The sequence below is a fragment of the Myotis davidii genome, unplaced genomic scaffold, assembly GCF_000327345.1.
Source record: "Myotis davidii unplaced genomic scaffold, ASM32734v1 scaffold49, whole genome shotgun sequence".
In the NCBI taxonomy this organism is placed as follows: Eukaryota; Metazoa; Chordata; class Mammalia; order Chiroptera; family Vespertilionidae; genus Myotis; species Myotis davidii.
Window position 1 is genome coordinate 4944876 of NW_006300375.1, and position 21133 is coordinate 4966008.

At 44.0% G+C, this 21133-nt stretch overlaps 1 protein-coding gene across 2 annotated transcripts; it reads left to right on the forward strand.

The window, feature by feature from the left end:
• The first annotated feature begins 2389 nt into the window (after positions 1-2389).
• ZNF786 (zinc finger protein 786) lies at positions 2390-15572 on the forward strand. Of its 2 annotated transcripts, none has more exons than XM_006777156.2 (4): positions 2390-2456; positions 7585-7711; positions 11136-11288; positions 12951-15572. In XM_006777156.2, exons 1-4 carry the CDS (start codon positions 2439-2441, stop codon positions 15050-15052), a joined length of 2400 nt encoding a protein of 799 aa, XP_006777219.1. In that variant the 5' UTR covers positions 2390-2438; the 3' UTR covers positions 15053-15572. The 2 variants fall into 2 exon arrangements, with proteins under 2 accessions (XP_006777219.1, XP_015428200.1); XM_015572714.1 differs by lacking the exon at positions 2390-2456 and adding an exon at positions 2580-2656.
• Positions 15573-21133: the final 5561 nt, after the last annotated feature.

Sequence of the window (21133 nt, forward strand, 5' to 3'; positions counted from 1 at the left end):
AGCGGGAGCAGACCCGGGCGTTCTGTGTTCTCGGGTCTGGGGTCGGTGCCGGGCAGAGCCGCGAAGGGCTGTGGCACACCCGGGCCCGGTGTGAGCGACTGTGGAGGTGGCGGGTCCTGCCTAGTCTCCGGTCCCTCCCGCGGCCTGGAGTTCGTTCCGCGTCCGGGGAGGGAGGCGCGGTTTCGGTGCGGGAGCTGTGTGCATGGACCTGCAGGAAGGGGCCACGTGGGGAAATGCAGGGTCTCGGCCAGTCGTCGGCTCAGGACCACCGCCTTTCCCGCCCTTTGATCCCTCTCCGAACGTCGTGGTTCCTCTGCTTGGGAGGGTGGCCTCCGAGAAGTATGTCTTCATCCGCGAACGAGAAAAGGTGAAAAGGGAAACCTGAGGCCGCTTCTTAGGAAAGGACAGAGGATATGCAGCCAGTTTGAGTGGTTCTCCTAAGTCTCCTGTACCGCGAATACTCTGTGTTTCAGTGGAAAGATTGGATTCTGGTTTTAGAGTTTGAAAGGCCCATCCCGAAGTTCACACAGGAAACTGTACATTCCATGAAGTATACGCTGCCCAAGCTGCACGTTTTCCTTGCACCCCCTGGGGGTTCATGTCCGGAAGTCTCACTAACAGTGCGTCTTCTTGCACTTCTCCCTCTCCCCCAGCTTCCCTGGGCAGGTGGTTGCCTCCCGCACACACCCAACCAGGGTAGGGATCAAGCCTGCAACAAAGACAGTGACTGGAAATTTCATGAAGAAAATAGAGCATTTATAGTAGAGTACCAGAATTATGAGCAGCTTTTATTTTTTAAAATTTTTATTGTTGCCGAAGCCGGTTTGGCTCGGTGGATAGAGCGTCGGCCTGCGGACTGGAGGGTCCCGGGTTCGGTTCCGGTCAAGGGCATGTACCTGGGTTGCGGGCACTTCCCCAGTGGGGGATGTGCAAGAGGCGGCTGATCGGTGTTTCTCTCTCATCGATGTTTCTAACTCTCTATCATCTCTCTCCCTTCCTCTCTGTAAAAAATCAATAAAATATATTTAAAAAATTTTTTATTGTTAAATTATATATATGTAATTTTTAAAAAGAAAACCTTTAAGGTAGGAATAGCAATTCCATAAACCCAAGTGGTTCAACCACACTGACTGTTTAGAGCAGCGGTTCTCAACCTGTGGGTCGCGACCCCTTTGGGGGTCGAACGACCCTTCATAGAGGTCACCTAAGACCATCGGAAAACACATATATAATTACATGTTTTTGTGATTAACCACTATGCTTTAATTATGTTCAATTTGTAACAATGAAATTGGGGGTCACCACAACATGAGGAACTGTATTAAAGGGTCGTGGCATTAGGAAGGTTGAGAACCACTGGTTTAGAGTAAAAGGCAGAGTAAATTTGAGATCCATTTTATATTTACATTATAAGACTACTAGAGGCCCAGTGCACAAGTTTGTGCATGGAGGGCGGTGTCCCTCAGCCCAGCTTGCACCCTCTCCAATCTGGGACCTCTTGTGGGATGTCCAACTCCACAGAGTTGTGGTGGCCATCTTGTGATGATGTCTCGCGTGACTGGCACTCGGACGTTCCTCTCACAATCCGGGACTGCTGGCTCCTAACCGCTCACCTGCCTGCCTGCCTGATTGCCCTCTATCCGCCCCCCTGCTGGCCATCTTGTGATGATGTCACGCATGATGCCACCTAGGCTTTTATTATATAGGATTACTTGGGCTGTATAGACAATAACTCATTCCTAATTTAAGACTGTGGGGTCCACAATGCCATGTCTGCATGACGTCTGAGAATAACCACTGAGCATCCTTGCCCTCACCTGTACAACTCTGCTGCGGAGTGGTCTGCATACTCCAGTCTCCCTCAGGTGGAGCAAGGCAAAAAGGGAGAAAATGAGATGTCTGTAATACTATCAACAATAATTTTTTTAAAGAGTCTCCCTTAGGATGGACTCCCAGTTATCAACACGGGGACCTGCTTGTTAATGCCCCTCAATTGTCTGACTTCCCTAGCAATCTGATTCCTGGGGTCACCCGGCAGATGGCTGGGGTCAGTTTTGGGGAGGAACCAGATGTGACCCCCATCCCTGTCTCCTCTCCATCCATTTCCACTTGACTGCACTTACACCTCTGTCTTCGTCCCCCTCCAGCTCTTTCAATTCGCATTGGTCTTTGTCACCCTTGAGCCCCCAAAAGAGTGCCAGGATCCGTCCAGACAAGTGGCAGCTCCCCTGGGCAGCCAGGCTGTACCCCTCCACAACTACGGGCAACTCGGGCGGCTCCTTCAGGCGGCGTTCGCTCCTCCCGGCAGCAGGGGGCGGTGTGGGGGCGGGGCGTCGGCCGGCCTCAAGTCCCAGCGTGCACCGCGCCGCGGCTGGGCCTGCTGGGCGGGGCGGAGAGCGAGGCGCCGGCCGCTGGGGCCGGCGGAGCAGTGAAAGGCCATGGCCGAACGGGCTCCGGTAAGAGGGGTGCCTCGTGCGGACGCCCAGGTTCGGGTCGGGTCTGTTGTTTCCAGCCTCGGTGTGGGGGCGGGGCGTCGGCCGGCCTCAAGTCCCAGCGTGCACCGCGCCGCGGCTGGGCCTGCTGGGCGGGGCGGAGAGCGAGGCGCCGGCCGCTGGGGCCGGCGGAGCAGTGAAAGGCCATGGCCGAACGGGCTCCGGTAAGAGGGGTGCCTCGTGCGGACGCCCAGGTTCGGGTCGGGTCTGTTGTTTCCAGCCTCTGCCCGGCGCCCGTGTCACAGTTCAGCCAGCGGTAGCTGCTGAATTCAGAACAGGTGCCAACGACACGACTGTGCCCGGCGCCGTGGTGCTTGGCAGGGGCTTAAATGTCAGAATCAGCCGCTGACGTTCTAGTTCGTGTTGAGTAAGAAGGAAGGATGGTGATACGCTGGAAGGAACAGAAGAGGATATAAAAACCTAGAGCACATATTATTTCATTAATGTTGTGCTGAAACTGAGGTTTGGAGAGAGGGGCCATTTTTATTATGTTTTTCTATATAAACTTCAATATTGAACGTTTTTGCTTGAATCCTAAACGAATTCATGAGATCATTAATTTTAAAATACTGTTAACAATCTCCACAAAAGACATAATTCCTTGGATTAAAAATAGAAAGGATATGCAGTACATTTATAGAGGAAATGATAGATAAAGGGGAGGTATACCGTGCCTATAGAAGAAAAGATGATACTTTTCTTCCAACTTAATGTATAAATTTACTGCAGTTTTATCAAAATGGCAGTAAGATTTTTACGAATTTAGGTAAACAATTTATACATTTCATTTGGAAAAATAAAGATCAATAATGTGATTCTTAAAGAGGTAAAAAAGAGCAAAGAAGGAAGAATTGCCCCAGAAAATAATAAGACTGACTATAAATCTGTAGAATTGATACAGTTCTGTTTTGTGTGGAGAGAGACAGAGCAGTGGAAACCAAAAGAGCACCCTGAAGCAGACTGTACCAGATTGAATACCCCTCCAAAATGCAAGTCCTTCTGGAACCTCTGACTTTAACAGTGGTTCTCAACCTTCCTAATGCCGCGACCCTTTAATACAGTTCCTCATGTTGTGGTGACCCCCAATTTCATTGTTACAAATTGAACATAATTAAAGCATGGTGATTAATCACAAAAACAACATGTAATTATATATGTGTTTTTCGATGGTCTTAGGCGACTCCTGTGAAAGGGTCGTTCAACCCCCAAAGGGGTCACGACCCACAGGTTGAGAACCGCTGCTTTAGAGACACAGAAGAAGAGACACAGAAACCTAGATACTCAAAAGGAAAAGGCCATATGACAGCAGAGAACGGCACCTTTAAGCCAAGCTACGCCAAGGATGGACAGCCACCACCAGGCATAAGGGAAGGGCATGGACTAGAGTGTCCATTGGAGCCTTCAGAGAGAGCTGGGCCTGCTAACACTCTGTTTTCGGAATAGCCACCAGAATTGGGAGAGGACACGTTTTCATTGTTTTAAGCCATCCAGTTTGTGGTACTTTATTACAACAGCCCTAGGACACTAAACACAGACCTTCAAAAGCAGTATTTGGGACAATTGACTTTCCATTGGGGGAAAAAAGGCAAAAGTCATTGAGGTAATAACTACTGTATACCATTAAGAAATTACATTCATTCTATGTAAGTTAAAAATCTAAACACAAGCCCTGGCTGGCATGCTCAGTGGTTAGAGCATGCTTACTGGAGAGTCGCAGGTTCAATTTCAGTTGAGGGCTCATACCTGGGTTGCAGGTTTGATCCTCGATTTCGGGGTGCATGCAGGAGGCAACCAGTTGATGTCTCTCTCACTCACTCAGACTAAAGTTTCTCTGTCTCTCCCCCTACCTCTTCCCTTCCACTCTAAAAATCAATGGAAAAAATACCCTCATTTCTTGGGTGAGGTTAAAAAAAAATCTAAACATAAAATTAAACATCAACCTTTTGGAAGAAAATGTAGAATATCTTTGTAACCTTAGTGTAAAAAAAGGTTTCTTAAAACACAGAAAACAAAATAACCTAAGAAAAGATTGATATATTTACATCACAATAAAAATTTTATGTATAGTATAAGATAGCATAAATAAAATTTAAATATTTTAGACACACGAGGAGAAAGCATTTGCGACCTAATGTAGTCAATAATCAATGTACAAAGCATATAAAGAAGTCTGAAATGAAAGGACAAGTGGCCCAGTAAAAATACAGGCAAAGGATATAAATAGGTAATTCACAGAACTGAAAATGGATTAAAAATTGTGAAATTCAGACAATGAAACTTTATACAAAATTACAACAAATCAGTTCTCTAGCAATATGGACAGATCTCAAAATGTTGAATGAAAAATGCAAGTTGCAGTATAATAAAGCACTTTTGCATAAAAGACAAAGCAATAGTATATATTATTCATAGATATGTATGAGTATTAAAAGTTAAAAACATGAAATGAAAAGTTACCACATTTGCCGAAACCGGTTTGGCTCAGTGGATGGAGCGTCGGCCTGCGGACTGAAAGGTCCCAGGTTCGATTCCGGTCAAGGGCAAGTACCTGGGTTGCGGGCACATCCCCAGTGGGAGATGTGCAGGAGGCAGCTGATCGATGTTTCTCTCTCATCGATGTTTCTAAACTCTATCTCTCTCCCTTTCTCTCTGTGGAAAATCAATAAAATATAAAAATAAGAAAAAAGAAAAGTTACCACATTCATCATACTGTTTACATCTCCAAGAGGAGGAGAATAAGACTGAATGTAAGAACAAGATTAAAGAGTGGACCAAGAAGACTTGAGCTTCATCTATCATATTCTGTTTTATTAAAAGGAAATTTGAAGAAAAAATGTTAAAGTTGTTAGGTCAATGGTAAATACAAGAATGCTTGTTACAGTCTGTGATTTTTTCAGATCTTGTAAACTGAAAGTTAAAGTAATAAACAATAAAGGCTTTTTGAGCGTTTTTGAAAAACATCTGTTTAAAAGTAAGGAATTTGCCCGGCTGATGTTGCTCAGTGGTTGAGCGTCTATAAATGAACCAGATCATAGTTCAATCCCCACATACCCAGTTGTGGGCTCAATCCCCAGTGGGGCGTGTGGGAAGCAGCCAATTGATGATTCTCTCTCATCATTGATATTTCCTTTCCTCTCCCTTCCTCGCTGAAATCAATAAAATTACATTTAAAAGTAAGGACATTACTATAGAGAAGAGAATAAGTATATTTAACACAAATAAAAACATTCAATTCTGCTATAATTCATCATATGCATTTCAAAAAAATCACAGTGCCAGACAAAATCATGCAACAAAAACCACAGCTTAATGGAGAAACGGTGTTAGGCACACAACACTCAAAAAGTTTATCAGTGGTGGCCCTGGCCAGGCGGCTTAGTTGACTGGAGTATTGACCAATATGCCAGGGTTTCGGGTACTGTCCCTGGTCAGGGCACATGGGACAATCAAACCATGGATGCCTGAATGGGTGGGGCAATGAATCGATGTTTCTCAAGTCGATAACTTTTAAAAATATATATTTTATTTTATTTCTTTTTTATAGAGAGGAAGGGAGAGGGATAGATAGATAGAAACATCAATGAGAGAAACATCCATCAGCTGCCTCCTACACACCCCCAACTGGGGATGTGCCCGAAACCAAGGTACATGCCCTTGACTGGAATCGAACCTGGGACCCTTCAGTCCGCAGGCCGACGCTCTCTCCACTGAGCCAAACGAGCCAGGGCTAATAACTTAAAAAATGGATTTCAGGAAATGAGAGGGAGAGAGAAATAGAAACATCAATAAAATAAAATCATTGATCGGCTGCCTCCTGCACATCCCACACTGGGAATCCAGCCTGCAACCCAGGCATGTGTCCTGACCAGGAATTGAACCGAGACCTGGTTCATAGGTTGACGCTCAACCACTACACCACGCCAACTGGCTCAAATCAATAACATAAAAAAAAAAAAAAGTTTGTCAGTGAGATGTTAAGAAAAGATAGGAGCTGTGGCTGGTAGCTCAGTTGGTTAGAACATCCTCCCTATATGCCAAGGTTGCTAGTTGGATCTCTGGTTAGGGCACACATACAATGAATGCATAAATAAATGGAACAACAATTTAGGGTTTTTTCCCTCTTCCCCTCCTATTTTCTCTCTCTAAAACTTAAAAGTATTTTTTAAGGAGGACCTATGTAATACTTCAAAGATTTTTTTTAAAAAAATTTAACCCTGGCTCGTGTGGCTCAGTTGGTTGGGCTTCAGCTTGGGTGCCAACTCCCAAGCAGTGGAAAAGATACATAAATTGTACATAAAAGATAAAACCCTAACCCCGGGATGTGTCAAGGGTCAACTATATATGCAAGGGCTAAAGGTTGATATTTCCGTCTAAGGAGAAAGAATATTGTATTTAATAGTGTTGTATGATTGGCTCTCCATATATATGTAAATAAATATACCAATTGCCTCTAGGATTAAACTAAATCTAAATGTTTAAAAAATTAGTAGAATATCTGTAAATTTATGATGTGGAAAACACTTAAAATGAAACAATATGGAAAAGACTCAGATTTTTAACTAAATGAAAGTCTTGGAATGTTTGGCGAATATAAAGTCAAAATACAATTGATATATTGGGAGAAAACACTTCTAGTCAATCAAAGAATTAACCCCAATACAAGAAAGTTCATTCAAATTATAAGAGCCCACTAGAACGCTGAACAAAGGATATGAACAGTCATGCACAAAGACATGTGGACCGTCCCCAAAAAGTATGAAAAGGATGTTAAATCTCACAGGTTAATGCATATTAGAACAATGAAATACATTTTTTTTACCCATCACATTGGCAAAAACATAAGTCTTAAGGACATCCTGTGCTGGCACAGGTGTAAAGAAATGTTTTATTAGCTAGGGTCAAAGTGCCGGATTCTTTCTGGAATATCGAAGAGTTGTGGTTAACAACTGGAACAGGGAAGGAGCTGTTCCCAAGAAAGAAGCTGCCAAACATTAAAAACTGTCTGCTCCAAAAGTCTTTCAAATGGCTGAGAAGGAGCCAGAGTCATTTTGAAGCAATCACGCTTGTATGTGTATTATGTGTGTACTTGCAGGTTCCTCTCACTTTTGAGGATATTGCCATTTACTTCTCGGAGCAAGAATGGCAGGATCTAGAGGCCTGGCAGAAGGAGCTTTACAAGCATGTGATGAGAACCAATTATGAGATTCTGGTTTCTCTAGGTAAGAAGTGTTCAACCTGTTTTTGTGGGTAAGTCATGGAACTGGGTACTGTATGATGTTCCTGTTGGTCGGTCAGCTAGCCAGATTTCTCAGAAATTAACTCAGAAAAGCACTTTTACCCCATATTCTTCCACTAATACTCCCGTCAGCATTGCTGATCCTTACTCAAGGGTAGACAACGTTACTTGAGAATATTTGATGCAGCATGAAATGGAAGGTGGTCAGGAGTGACTAAATAAGTATATTTCAGGGCATTTAGTCACTACATACTTTCAGATTCCAGGATTTTCCACATGGGCACATGCCTAGCTCATAATCATACAGTACCCAGATATTTTAACCTAGGGTATTCTTGTCTGTCACTTTTTCCGGGGGTGTCCATATGTCTTGGAAACGCTAATGTTACTTTCCCCTACAATGAGATTTGGCAAGGCTTTCCACTGACATGTTGAACAGCAGCTGTCTCTGCATGGTTGTGGTCATGGGTGTTCTTTTAGGTCTTGCTGCTTACTTGGTCTTTATATTTCTTTTTATTATCAAATATGTTTATTAAAAATTCAGGTCTTTCAGAAAAGCATCAAATGATAAAATCTCTTCATTCTCACTCCCTCAGTTAATTCCCTAAAGGCAACCACTTTTAACCATTTTTTTCTTTTTTAAATTGATGAGAAAGAGAGAGATTGATTTGTTGTTCCATTTATTTATGCATTCATTGGTTGATTCTCATATGTGCCCTGACCAGGGATTGAACCCACAACCTTGGTGTGTCAAGACAACACTAACCAACTGAGCTACCCAGCCAGGGCTAACCATTTCTATTTTAGTTCTCACTGTGGTTTCCTTCAATCTGTGTAACTGTCATGCTTACACCTCTGTTTCTTTTCTTATCATGTTTAGGCAGCATTAATGAACTCATTACTATGAAAAAGGAGGCATTAGCCCACTTATGCTGTCAATTTTCTGTCTCCTTTCTCCCCAGATTTTGATAATTTTTCATGCCTCTATTGGCTACTTTAATGATTTAAATAATAAACTTCTAGATTTTGTGCCATGAAATTTACATCTCTTGACTCCTTTAGTATATGAAGATAAGGTAGTTAGTTCTCCTATACTTCCATCTCTCCTGCCAATTCCTGACAGCCAGACCATTTCCTTTAGATTGAAAAGTTTCTAATACTTATATTTTGTTTAATTACCATAATTTTCCAGGTACTTTCTATAGAGTGTTTCTGAAACATAGCTAAGATGTTACATTATTTTCATCATTATTATTAAAGAACCAATTAAAGTAATTGAGTGTATAGGTAATTATGTCATTACTTCTGTGCCTCCCAAAAAGAATATTCCAAGCATCAAAATCAAATGGATCTATCATTGTGGTTGTGGTCTGCATTTCCTTAATGGCTCACCATGTTGAGCTTTTTTTTTTTAATCTTCTTTGAAGAAATATCTATTCAAATACTTTGCCCATTTTTACACTGAGTTATTTCTCTTTTTATTGTTGAATTATAAGTGTTCTCTATTTGTTCTATACCCTGGGCCTTTATCAGATACATGATTTGCAACTATTTTTTTCTATTCTGTGGGTTTTCTATTTACTTTCTTCATGGTGTCCTTTGAAGCACAAAAGCTTTCAATTTTGAAGAAGTCCAGTTTATTTTTTCTTTTGTTGCTTGAACTTTTGATGCCATATCTAAGAAACCATTGCCTAATCCAAAGTCATAAAGATTCACTCCTATGTTTTCTTCCAAGAGTCTTATCCTTTTAGCACTTACATTTAGGTCTTTGATGTGTTTTGAGTTAGTTTTTGTATATGGTGTGAGGTAGAAATCTACTTTTACATATGGGTATCCAATTGTCCCAACACCATTTGTTAAAAATACTATTTTCCCCATATCAAATTCTCTGTAGTCAGTTGATTCTTTTGGAAAATAAATTCACTATAAATGTCCATTTATTTCTGGATTCTCAATTCTATTTCATCCATCTATATGTCTATCCTTATGTCCCTACAACACTGTTTTGATTATTACTGCGTTTAGGATCAGTTTGTCAATTTCTACTCCGTCCCCTGCCCCCACAAGTAAGCAGATGGGATTTGGGGAATATTGTCATCTTAACATTAAGTCTTCCAATTTATGAACATGGGATATCTTTCTATTTATTTAGGACTTTAAAATATTTTAAAACAATATTTCACCGTTTTTATCTTACAAGTCTTGCATTAATTTTATTCCTAAGTATTTTACTCTTTATTTTATTCCTAAGTATTAATTTTATTTTATTAATTTTATTCCTAAGTATTTTACTCTTTTGGATGTTATGTAGTTGAATATTGTTTTGTTTGTTTTTGGAAAAATACTTTTATTTCAAAAGCTGCTGGGAGTTCAACCCAGATGAAGATTGATAATGAATGTACGGATGTTTTAAAAAGATAGTGATTTCTTTTTTCATGAGAGCAGCCTTAGAATTCTTTGAGTGTTGAAGTCAGATTTCGGAGGCTGAGGAGGACTCAGGAGCAGTGTGTGACCAGTCTGCACCTGTCTGGTGCCATCTGACATTTTATCCCGGAGGCATTGCCCAGATTGTCTCTCCTCTGATCGGGCCATCCACAACCTCCTCTAGGAACCTTTAAAGCATACTTTTGGTTGTTACTGAAAAAAAGTTTTACTTGAAAATGCAGAGAGTAAACCTTTCTTACAGGGGAATGGGGACATATATTTGAGAATCTTGTAATTTTTAATTCACCCTTTTACTCATTGCAACCCACTCTGTTCTAGCAGAACTCAGTCATAGTTTAGTTTGTTGTTAGCACTGTCACTAGAAGTACTTCTGAGAGAATTTTTGCTGGAGCCACCTACTTTGAAATTTCCAGGGACAACCATTTCAGTTCTTATTTTTGTATACCCCCCCTCTTCCCAGGGATCTCTAGTTGTCCCACCATTTTCAGAGCACACTACTAGTATATTTTATGAAATCCATGACAATATACAGCATTGCTAGATATATGGGACAAAGACAAGATTAAAATAGCACAAGATAGCTTATCTCATGTTATGTGTGGGAAGTTTTGCTCTTCTTTGTGTAAATTATTTTTGTTGTTGTTAATCCTCACCTAATGATATTTTTTCCATTGATTTTAAGAGAGCATGGAAGGAAGGAGAGAGAAACATTGATGATGTGAGAGAGACACATGGATTGGTTGCCTCCTGCATGTGCCCTGTCTGGGCTGGGGATCAAACCAGAAGTCCTTTGGTGCGTGGGCCAACGCTCTCACCACTTAGCTCACCAGCCAGACTATAATCTGTTTTTTGATATCTCTTTTCCTACATTGTCCTGAGTAAATTTTAAGAAATTTAAAAAGTCAGTGTGCTTTAAATTTCACACTCAAGGAACCAAACTCCCATTTGGCTTCTCTGTACAGATGGTGGACTTCCCAAACCGGAGCTGATATCCCGGATTGAACAGGGGAGAGAGCTCTTCAGGGATTTCGGAGAACCACAGAAGTCAGGAAACGTGATTTTCAACCCTGCTGATTTGCATTTCAATCCAGTTACTGAGGGACAGCAGTTTTGGAGTAAGTATGAAGAAATCAGGGCCCTGTTCTTAACGATGTCACATTCAGGTTTCTTACTTCTAATTACTTCTGATCTTGTCTTGTTTGGCTGGGCTGAGGCTTGGCATCTGGGTTCTGGAGCCTGCGTCTGGATTTTGCCTTTTTTGAGTGACCTTGAGCAGGTTATTCAACCTCTCAGTATTTCATTTCCTAACTATAACATGAAGCTAATAAAAGTACGTACATTATAGGGTTAAAGTAGTAAGAGCTCAGTAAGTGTGAGCTGTTCTGAGTAGGGGTGGGGGGAAATTGCTTCCTCCCGTCTGGAGACTGTTGTCTCTGTTGGAATGGCTAAACCTCAGCTCTCCTCTTGTTTCCTGTCCTGATGGAGAGTCTGGGGCTTCTGGATTCCTCAGACTCAATGTTAGGTATGGGATGAGAAAGTCACATGTGGGCATCATTCCAAGAAATCTTGTCAATAGTTTGTTTAGCTTTTAGCTGCTGCTTTCTGGAGGATAAAAGTTTTTCTGCACAAATTATTTCACTTTTGCCACCTGCTTTTCTTTCAAGAAACCTTTTTAAATAGTTAGAAGGGAAAAGAGAAGTAGAAAGAAAAGAAAGAAGGAAAAAATAGTTAGAAAGAAGTTGGAAGAGGGAGGAGCAGACACAAGGCCTTGCTGCCTGGCTTCAGGGCAGCTGTGGAGCACACAGCACATGTCAGTCAGGGCTGTCAGTGACACTGCCCTTTTCCCTTCCTGACTCCAGGGATGTGCACATCAGAATGGGGCAGTCGTGGTGAGCGTTGACAGGATGTCAGTCCGCCAGGCTCATGCTGAGCACCTGGCACACATTAGCTCCTTTCATTCTCACAGCAGTCTCATTGTTACCCTGTTTCTCTAGAAGGATCCGAAGCCACAGTAGCTTGACAAATGTTGCAGTGGGCACATGGGATTCGAACCCAGACATGCTGGATTCAGAGCTTGCCAGGAGTGGGCAAACTTTTTGACTCGAGGGCCACAATGGGTTCTTAAACTGGACCGGAGGGCCGGAACAAAAGCATGGATGGAGTGTTTGTGTGAACTAATATAAATTCAAAGTAAACATCATTACATAAAAGGGTACGGTCTCTTTTTTTTTTTTAGTTTTATTCATTTCAAACAGGCTGGATCCGGCCCGCGGGCCATAGTTGCCCACGGCTGGCTTAGGCCCTACATTTGTGACCTGTATTTTCCTCTTATTCTAAGAAAGTCTGTTCGGTTTACTTTCAGCAGACTCACCAAACTCCTGGTCATGAAGCAGAATCAAACCGAAATGTGCCGTGTACAGTTTAGTGGAAACTGGGTTCCCAGGCCACCAGAGGTCGCTGTTGCAGATCACTTTCCTAGTGACATAGCCTTTCTTTTTTTTTTTTTTAATATATTTTATTGATTTTTTTATAGAGAGGAAAGGAGAGAGATAGAGAGTTAGAAACATCGATGAGAGAGAAACATCGATTAGCTGCCTCCTGCACACTCCCCACTGGGGATGTGCCTGCAACCCAGGTACATGCCCTTGACCGGAATCGAACCTGGGACCTTTCAGTCCGCAGGCCGACGCTCTATCCACTGAGCCAAACCGGCTTCGGCGTGACATAGCCTTTCATCACGCCATAGACATGGATTCTGACTGAATTTTTGGTTTCAGTTTCAGGAAGCCAGCAAGCTGTGAATTCAAGAGAATCCGCATGCCATTTCCGAGTCGATCCTCTTGAGAGCCAGGGTTCCTCTGAACCCTTACTAAGAAAAAGTGAAGATGTTTCCTTCAGGCCGGACCAAGACATCACCTTCATGAAGCCAGACAGACGCGATCCACGGGTTCTACTCCCAGCAGCCCACCATTCCTGGAAACCCACCCACAGAGAAAGACTCTCGAACCCCAGAACTCTGGGTCCCCCAGGCCTCCAGGAGATGACCTCCTGGGAGGGCACCCCACATCCTTGCCCTGTCTGTGGGGAAAGCTTTTGGAAGAAGAATCGTGTAGAGAAGCACCAGGGCAGCCACTCGAAGGACCAGCCGCATGGGGCCTGGGAGAAACTCAGCAAACAAGCTGACCTGCAGCATCAGTGGAGCATCCCTCAGGGACAGAGGCACTTCCGATGTCATGAATGTGGGAGGAGCTTCTGCCTAAAGAGGGATCTGCTTAAACACCTGGCCGCACACACAGGGAAGAGCCCACTGCAGTGCCCTGAATGCAATATGTGCTTCCATCACAAATGGAGCCTCTTCAGCCACCACCTTCTACACCAGGGGGAGAGCCCTTCCCAGTGCCCCAGATGTGACACGAGCTTTCTCCCGAAGACCATACAGGCTCACCAGGGCCAGCGCAGCGGGGCGAGGCCAGTCTTCCCGAGAGAGGGCGAGAGGGCCTTCTGTGAGAAGGCCAGGCTCAGCAGTGTGCACTCAGCACAGAGGCCAGGCCCAGGCCTGCCTCTTGAGGAGCGCTGCCACTTGATGGGGGGCATGGAGCATGTCCTCCAGCGCTGCCCTGCCAGAGAGAGGCCATTCCTTTGCACAGCCTGTGACAAGTGCTTCTCTACCAGGGCCAAGCTCACCAGCCATGTCAGGGTGCACAAGGGGGAAACGCCCTTCCCGTGCCTGGAGTGTGGCAAGAGTTTCCGCCTGAGTGGCCTGCTGAAGGTCCACCAGCGTGTGCACAGTGGAGAGAGACCCTTCTCCTGCAGGAAGTGTGGCCAGGGGTTCAGCAAACAGTGCAGACTCGCCGAACACACCCGAGTGCACAGCGGGGAGAAGCCTTTCTGGTGTGCCGAGTGTGGCAGGAATTTCCGCCAGAGGGGACAGCTGCTGAGGCACCAGCGACTGCACACAGATGAGAAGCCCTTCCAGTGCCCCGAGTGTGAGCTGAGCTTCCGTCTGAAGAGCATGTTGAGAGCCCACCGGCTCCGACACAGTGGGGAGAGGCCATTCTCCTGCAGTGAGTGTGGCCGCGGCTTCACTCACCAGTGCAAGCTCCGTGAGCACCTGCGTGTGCACAGCGGGGAGAGGCCTTTCCAGTGCCCTGAGTGTGACAAGAGCTTCCGCCTGAAGGGCATCCTGAAGGCCCACCAGCGCACCCACAGCGCCGAGAGGCCGTTCTCCTGTGCGGAGTGCGGCAAGGGCTTCACCCGGCAGTCTAAGCTCACCGAGCACCTGCGCGTGCACAGTGGGGAGAGGCCCTTCCAGTGCGCCGACTGCGACCGGAGTTTCCGCCTCAAGGGGCAGCTGCTGAGTCACCAGCGCCTGCACACAGGAGAGAGGCCCTTCCAGTGCCCGCAGTGTGACAAGAGCTATCGTGTGAAGGCGGACATGAAGGCCCACCAGCTGCTGCACAGCGGGCAGATGCCATTCTCCTGTGAGTGTGGCAAAGGCTTTGCCAAGCAGTCAAAACTTGTCGAACACATCAGGACACACACGGGGGAGAAGCCTTTTCGGTGTCTGAAATGTGACAAGAGTTTCCGCTTGAAGGCACAGCTGCTCAGCCACCAAGGCCTGCACACAGGAGAGCGACCTTTCCACTGCCCCGAGTGTGACAAAACCTTCCGGGAAAAGGGACACATGCTTAGGCACCAGCGCATACATCGGCCAGAAAGGCCTTTTGCCTGTGGCGACTGTGGGAAGGGCTTCATTTATAAGTCCAAACTTGCTGAACACATCCGAGTGCACACAAAATCCTGTCGTGCTCCGAGTGGGCCTGACATTCAGAAACGGCTCAGCCAGCTGTTTGCAATGATCGAGGCTGACTGGAGTTGAGACAGAGCGGCAGCCATCCAGATAAGCAGTCATCGGGCTCATGGTGCCTGGGGGTCCACAGCAACCCTAGCTGAACCCACTGCTGCATTCGCTGGTGGACCTTCAGCAGGCCGCTTGGGGAAGCTCTTGTCACGCTCCAGGCACAGGTTTCAGGAACAAGGGCCCCCTTTTGAGCAAGAATGTAATACAAGTTAGGAATATAAGAAACCACTAAGAATTTTCTTTCTTAAATCATCACCAGTTGTATTTTCTATCCATTGATAAAAAGAGACATTTGTTTTTCCTACCATCCTAAGTGGCAATTTTACCCAATGCTTAGCTAGCTTTGAAATCCCAGCTTGAATTTAGACAGGAAATCCCTCTAGTACTGGCTGTTACATGTCAGTCCCCTTTTCTTTTTTCATAGTATGATCCTAAGCTGGCGTGGTTTCAATCCAGTGAATTTTGTTGCAGACATTAGATTTGGTTAGATTGACTTGTTTGGAAACTGATAGTAATAAAACAAGTTTTCTGAATAGTTTATGAGAGTGCTTAAGTTTCACAGCAGTTCCACAGTGATTATGCATAGTTCCCCTAGGGAAAAGCTGCTAATTTCAGCAAGAATTGGCTAATCTGAGTTGAAGAAATATAAAACGGAAGGTGCTAAAATGTACGGGACTAGAATTTAGCTAAGAGATTGGGAAAGGTGTCGATTCGGGAGCTCCAGAACAGAGATGCTATTTGAAGCTGAGAGTAAATGAGATTCCCATTCATCCCAATTAGCAGATGACTAAATTCCAAGTTGAGATAAAATAACAGGCAGCAACAGCTTAGTGTGGAGAGTTTTCAAGCAAATAAAAGTAGAAGTAGAAGTAAACACAATACAAGTAGAAGTCCAGGAAAATGCTGCCTTTGGTACATTAAGTGAGGGTTCTGTGTGCACAGAATGTTTATACTTTAGTGAAAGAGTTTTCTTTCACACAAAGAATTCCTGGCTTTTAGAGGGTTCACATTGCATGTAACAGAATGGCCGATTTGTAATTCTGAAGGCTGATAAAAATGAGATTGTCAGTAAACAGTAATAGACATGGCTATGAAACAATGTCACAGATTATTTTCTGTGGAACACTAGCTCCAAAGAGACTCTTATAAAACAAATTACATGACCAATTAGTTTAAAGTTGAACAATTCCCTCACCCTGCTTCCCACAGACACAGTCCATGACTCTCTGAGAGGAAGACATACTGTGAATCATATTCTGTATGTACTTGGCCTTGGGATCCTTTCTTTTCTTTTTTCCTAAAACACTGTGATCTGTGGGTCTTCTGCAGGACTCATTTTTAAAAAATTACTTAAGAATAGTCCTGGCTTCAACAAAATAGCCCTTAGTCTGTTCAGAAGAGTGAGAATCCCAGGAAATGAGGTCTTGGGTCTTAGAGAACGAAGAAAAAAGACCTGTAAGTCGGATTAAACTTGAATAGTTTAGAGCACCCGATGTTTCCTTAAGTGATGGGACACTAACAAGGGTGATTGGTAATATTAAGAGATGGTGTCATTTAGGCAGGTTTCTAATCACTCAGAGCTGCACTGATGTCGGTTGTGTTCACAGCATTGCAAACCTCACAAAGCATAGCGATAGACTCAGTACTGCAGTGTGGGGACCTGGAGGAAGAGCATGTGACTGTGAAGCAGGTAGTGGTTTTGAAGGGAACGGCAGGCCAGGGACTCTAGGCTGGTGTTCTCACAGACTCGTAAGTGAAGGATCTCAGAGATCCTAAAAGATCCAGAGTGTTTGAATTTTGTTAGAAATGGCATGTTTTGGGGGAAGTTGAGAAAAAGGCTAAGTCCCAATTAAACCCAAGTGCCCCCGGTTGCTCACACTAAAAATGAAAAAGATACCAGAGCGATGTTTAAAGAATAGAGGGACTTCTGGGAAACAAGGTGACATAAGCACAGGTTCATAAAACTCACCTTCCTATTCTGCCCAAATTCCTCAAAGGAAAAATCAATGCTGAGATATGCTGGTGCAATCCCAGACCTTCAAGAATAAGTAAGGATGACTATAAGAACCCCATCAGCGCCCTAACTGGTTTGGCTCAGTGGATAGAGCGTCGGCCTGCAGACAAGGGTCCCAGGTTCGATTCCGGTCAAGGGCATGTACCTTGGCTGCAGGCATATCCCCAGTAGAGGGTGTGCAGGAGGCAGCTGATCAATGTTTCTAACTCTCTATCCCTCTCCCTCCTTTCTGTAAAAATCAATAAAATTTATTTAAAAAAACAAACAATAAAACCCCCCATCACCTCCTGCCCAAAAAAGCCTATCTCCTACAAATATGTCAAACTCAAAAGGTTAGCATGGGCCAAATAAATGAGGCATGAGGCCCGTGGGCCATGAGTTTGACATGCTTGTCCTACAAAGTAATCTGAAGAGTCCAATAGTGAAGATCACATTAAAGCAGCGGTTCTCAACCTGTGTGTTGCGACCCCTTTGGCGGGCGAACGACCCTTTCACAGGGGTCGCCTAAAACCATCCTGCATATCAGATATTTACATTATGATTCATAACAGTAGCAACATTACAGTTATGAAGTAGCAATGAAAATAATTTTATGGGTGGGTCACAACATGAGGAACTGTATTTAAAGGGCCAGAAGGTTGAGAACTACTGCATTAAAGGGATATAATGAAAGAAAAAAGATCCCAATAAAGTTATGGAGCCCCACCAGCATGGCTCAGTGGTTGAGTGTCAACCTATGAACTCGGAGGTCATAGTTCAATTCACGATTAGGGCCCATGCCCAGGTTTTGGGCTTGATCCGGAGTGTGGGAGGTGCAGGAGGCAGCCAATCAATGATTCTCTCATCATTGATGTTTCTATTTCTCTCTCCCTCTTCTTTCCTCTCTGAAATCAATAAAAAAAATTTAAAAATTATGGAATGTATTATATTATTGATTACCTAGAACACCCAGCAGAATCAGCAAAGTAACTATTACAAATAAGAAAAAAGATCCTGTTCACAAAGCCCAGTCACTGTCTCCATTCAAGACAGGAACTGCCCTGGCTGGTGTGGCTTAGTTGGTTTAATAGAACTGAAAGGTCACGGTTCTATTCCTGGTCAGGGCACATACCTAGGTTGTAGGTTTGATCCCCAGTTGGGGCACATAGAAGAGGCAATTGTTTCTCACATTGATGTTTCTTCTCTCTCTCTCTCTCAAAATCATATCCTTGGGTGAGGATTCTCAAAATCATATCCTTGGGTGAGGATTTAAAAGAAGAAAAAGAAAATAGATCAGCCCCAGCCAGGTGGCTCAGTTGGTTGCCGCTCAGTTAGTTGGAGTGTCTTCCCATATACCAAAAAGGTGTGGGCTTCTATCCCGTCAGGGCACATGCAAGACTCAACCAAAGACTGCATAAACAAGTGGAACAGCAAATCGATGTTTCTTTCTCTAAAAAATAAGTGAGTAAAAAAAAAAAACGTTTAAAGAAACAAAAAGATGCACAGTGCTACCAGTCACAGGAGGCTGTTGGCTATAGAAGCACAAAGAGCTGAACGTTCCCAGGATGCCCTGCGTATCTCCAGGGCAACGGCCGGGCAGGACGGGGCTGACAGGCGCAGGCTCCGCCCCAGCACCGGCGGGCACCAGGGCCTCCCCTCGCAGAGCCCGGCAGGTGCTGAAAGCTCAGGCTGCAGGACCCTGCGGGACCATCAGGTGGGAGTGGTGACATCTAGGCCCGGCAGAGGGGGTGGCCCGCGCGGGAGCCCCCGCCCAGCCTTCAAACAGGAGCTCCCGCGCTGGGGTCCGGAGGGCAGTGCCGGGAAATCCATGCTTCCACCCGAGACAGTTCCCTTCTGGGCTGGGAGCATGGAGTTTTACCTTTATCCATTCAGCGTGTGGCCCCCAGAGGGCGCTCTGTGAACACTTGTTGAATCAATCAATGGATTAATGAGAGTCCTACACTTCACGACCGATTTTACAGTCAGCCCAAGGCTTTCTGGATGTTCCTGTTTCCCTGGCACTCAGCTTGTTGGCGAGGTATAGAATGGAAGGAAAAAGAGCACAGGACATTATGGCTGAGAAAAAGAAAGGAGTCCCAGAGAGGGACATACATAGTACAATACTAAATTGCAGTGATCGGGACTGTCACTTTAATAACAGTTCTTTAGAAAATGGTAACGATGGGTGCAACTCTTATTTTAGTTTTAAGTCTCTTAAAGGCCCCCTGGGGTGACAGGAACTGTGTCCTGATACTTAGTCTGAATTGAAACAATGTTTCTCAAGAAACATGACAATTTCATATTGTCTTTTTCACCAAATCAAAAATAAAGAGATAGTATTCAGGTAAGGTCTTTATTTTAAGCAATTTCCTTTATCAGAGGAAAGGGAGTTACAACAGGTTAAAGGACTTGCTCCAGGTCACTTCAGCTAGTGATTGAAAGTACAGCTTAGGTTTCTGGAGTTCCAGTTCTGTGCTCTTCCTTCTTACCTTCAACAAATATTTATTGGGACTTCTTTCCTTTAATAAATATTTAATATTATTCTTCACAGTATTGCTTCCCTGGGGTGTGGCTGCCTAGCCATGCTTCTTTCTCACATTTTTTAGTTTATCAGGAAGCTATGGGGCATTTTCTGTACTCCTCTTTGTCACCTTCTAGGAAAATGATATTTTGACTTTGGGTGCAAAAAGTTTTGAAGAAGTTAATTGATGACCCATCATTTCTTTCTGACATTTCTAATGTGTTCTTGGGGGCAAATACTTTTCAATTTAAATTTCATTTTAATGGAGTGAAAAACAGTACCAATTGTAGAAGATTCTGAGGATGTAACTTTCTGTATTTCTTTCTTAGAAACACAGTGTTTTTAAGGTATCACACAGAAAGCATTGAAGACAGTTCTATGCAGACTTTATCACATAGTACTATAACATGTTTGCATGACTATGTCCTACAAGACTTACACACTTACATGACTGTCTTTGTGTACATTTGATGAATCAAACTATTAGTTTTAGGTCCTGATTCTTTAGTTAGAAACTAGAGGCCCGATGCACAAAATTCATGCAAGAGTAAGTCCTCGCCACCCTGGCTGCCTCAACCCTCACAAGCTGCTGGCACTGGCTTCTCTCTGGCACCCAGCACCCCGGCTTCCCTCGCAGCCCCAGCTTTGTCCAGAAGATTGTCCAGAAAGATATCCAGTCTAATTAGCAGATTACACTTTTATTATTATAGAAGATGTGTTTTCTGAGGTTCCAGTGACTGACTTCTTTATGTTTTCTCCCCACTATGCCTGTAAAACAAAGGCCTATTTATTCAGTGATCCACCTCTTCCTGGGTATGAATCTGATTTGTTTGCAGCCAATGTTAACTTTTGGAAAGAGGACCAAAAAAATGGTTACAACTTCTTCCTGGTATTATGTCACCAAAACCTTGCCTGTTTTATATATTGAAAAGTCTGACTTCTCAAGATCCTTTTGGGAACTCCTTATGTGATATGAACAAAGGTAGAAGACTTATAACCATTACTGGTGAGGGCAGGTATGAAGCCATCCTGAGACAAAAGGAAATGTGTTCAAGGGTCCAGGGGGAGTGCCCTTTGATGATGTGCCTGGCCATCTGTTTCTGAGCACAAGAGTACAAGAATCTGATGAGCATCACAAAGTAACTTACAATACCCCTGGCTGGTTAGCTCACTTGGTTAAAGCATCATCCTGATACATCAAGGTTTTTGGTTCAATCCCCACTATGGCACATACAAGAATGACCCAGTGAATGCCTAAATAAGAGATATTTCTCTCTCTAGGAATTATGTTTTTATTGAAAAATTGAGAGTAATTCCTGAAATCACAAATCTCTGCAGGCCATCTGTTCTTTCTGTTTGCTGCTTGACTGGCCTTTCATGGACAGCAATTTCCTTTATCAGCAGGATCTCCTGCCCTGCCCTTCTGGTGACTTTTATTTTTTGTTAATCCTCACCTGAGGATAGTTTTTCCATTGATTTTTAGAGAGTAGAAGGGAGGGGAAGAGATAGAAACATCGATGTGAGAGAGATACACATTGATTGGTTGCCTTCCACACTCCCTCCAATCTGGACCAGGGATCAAGCC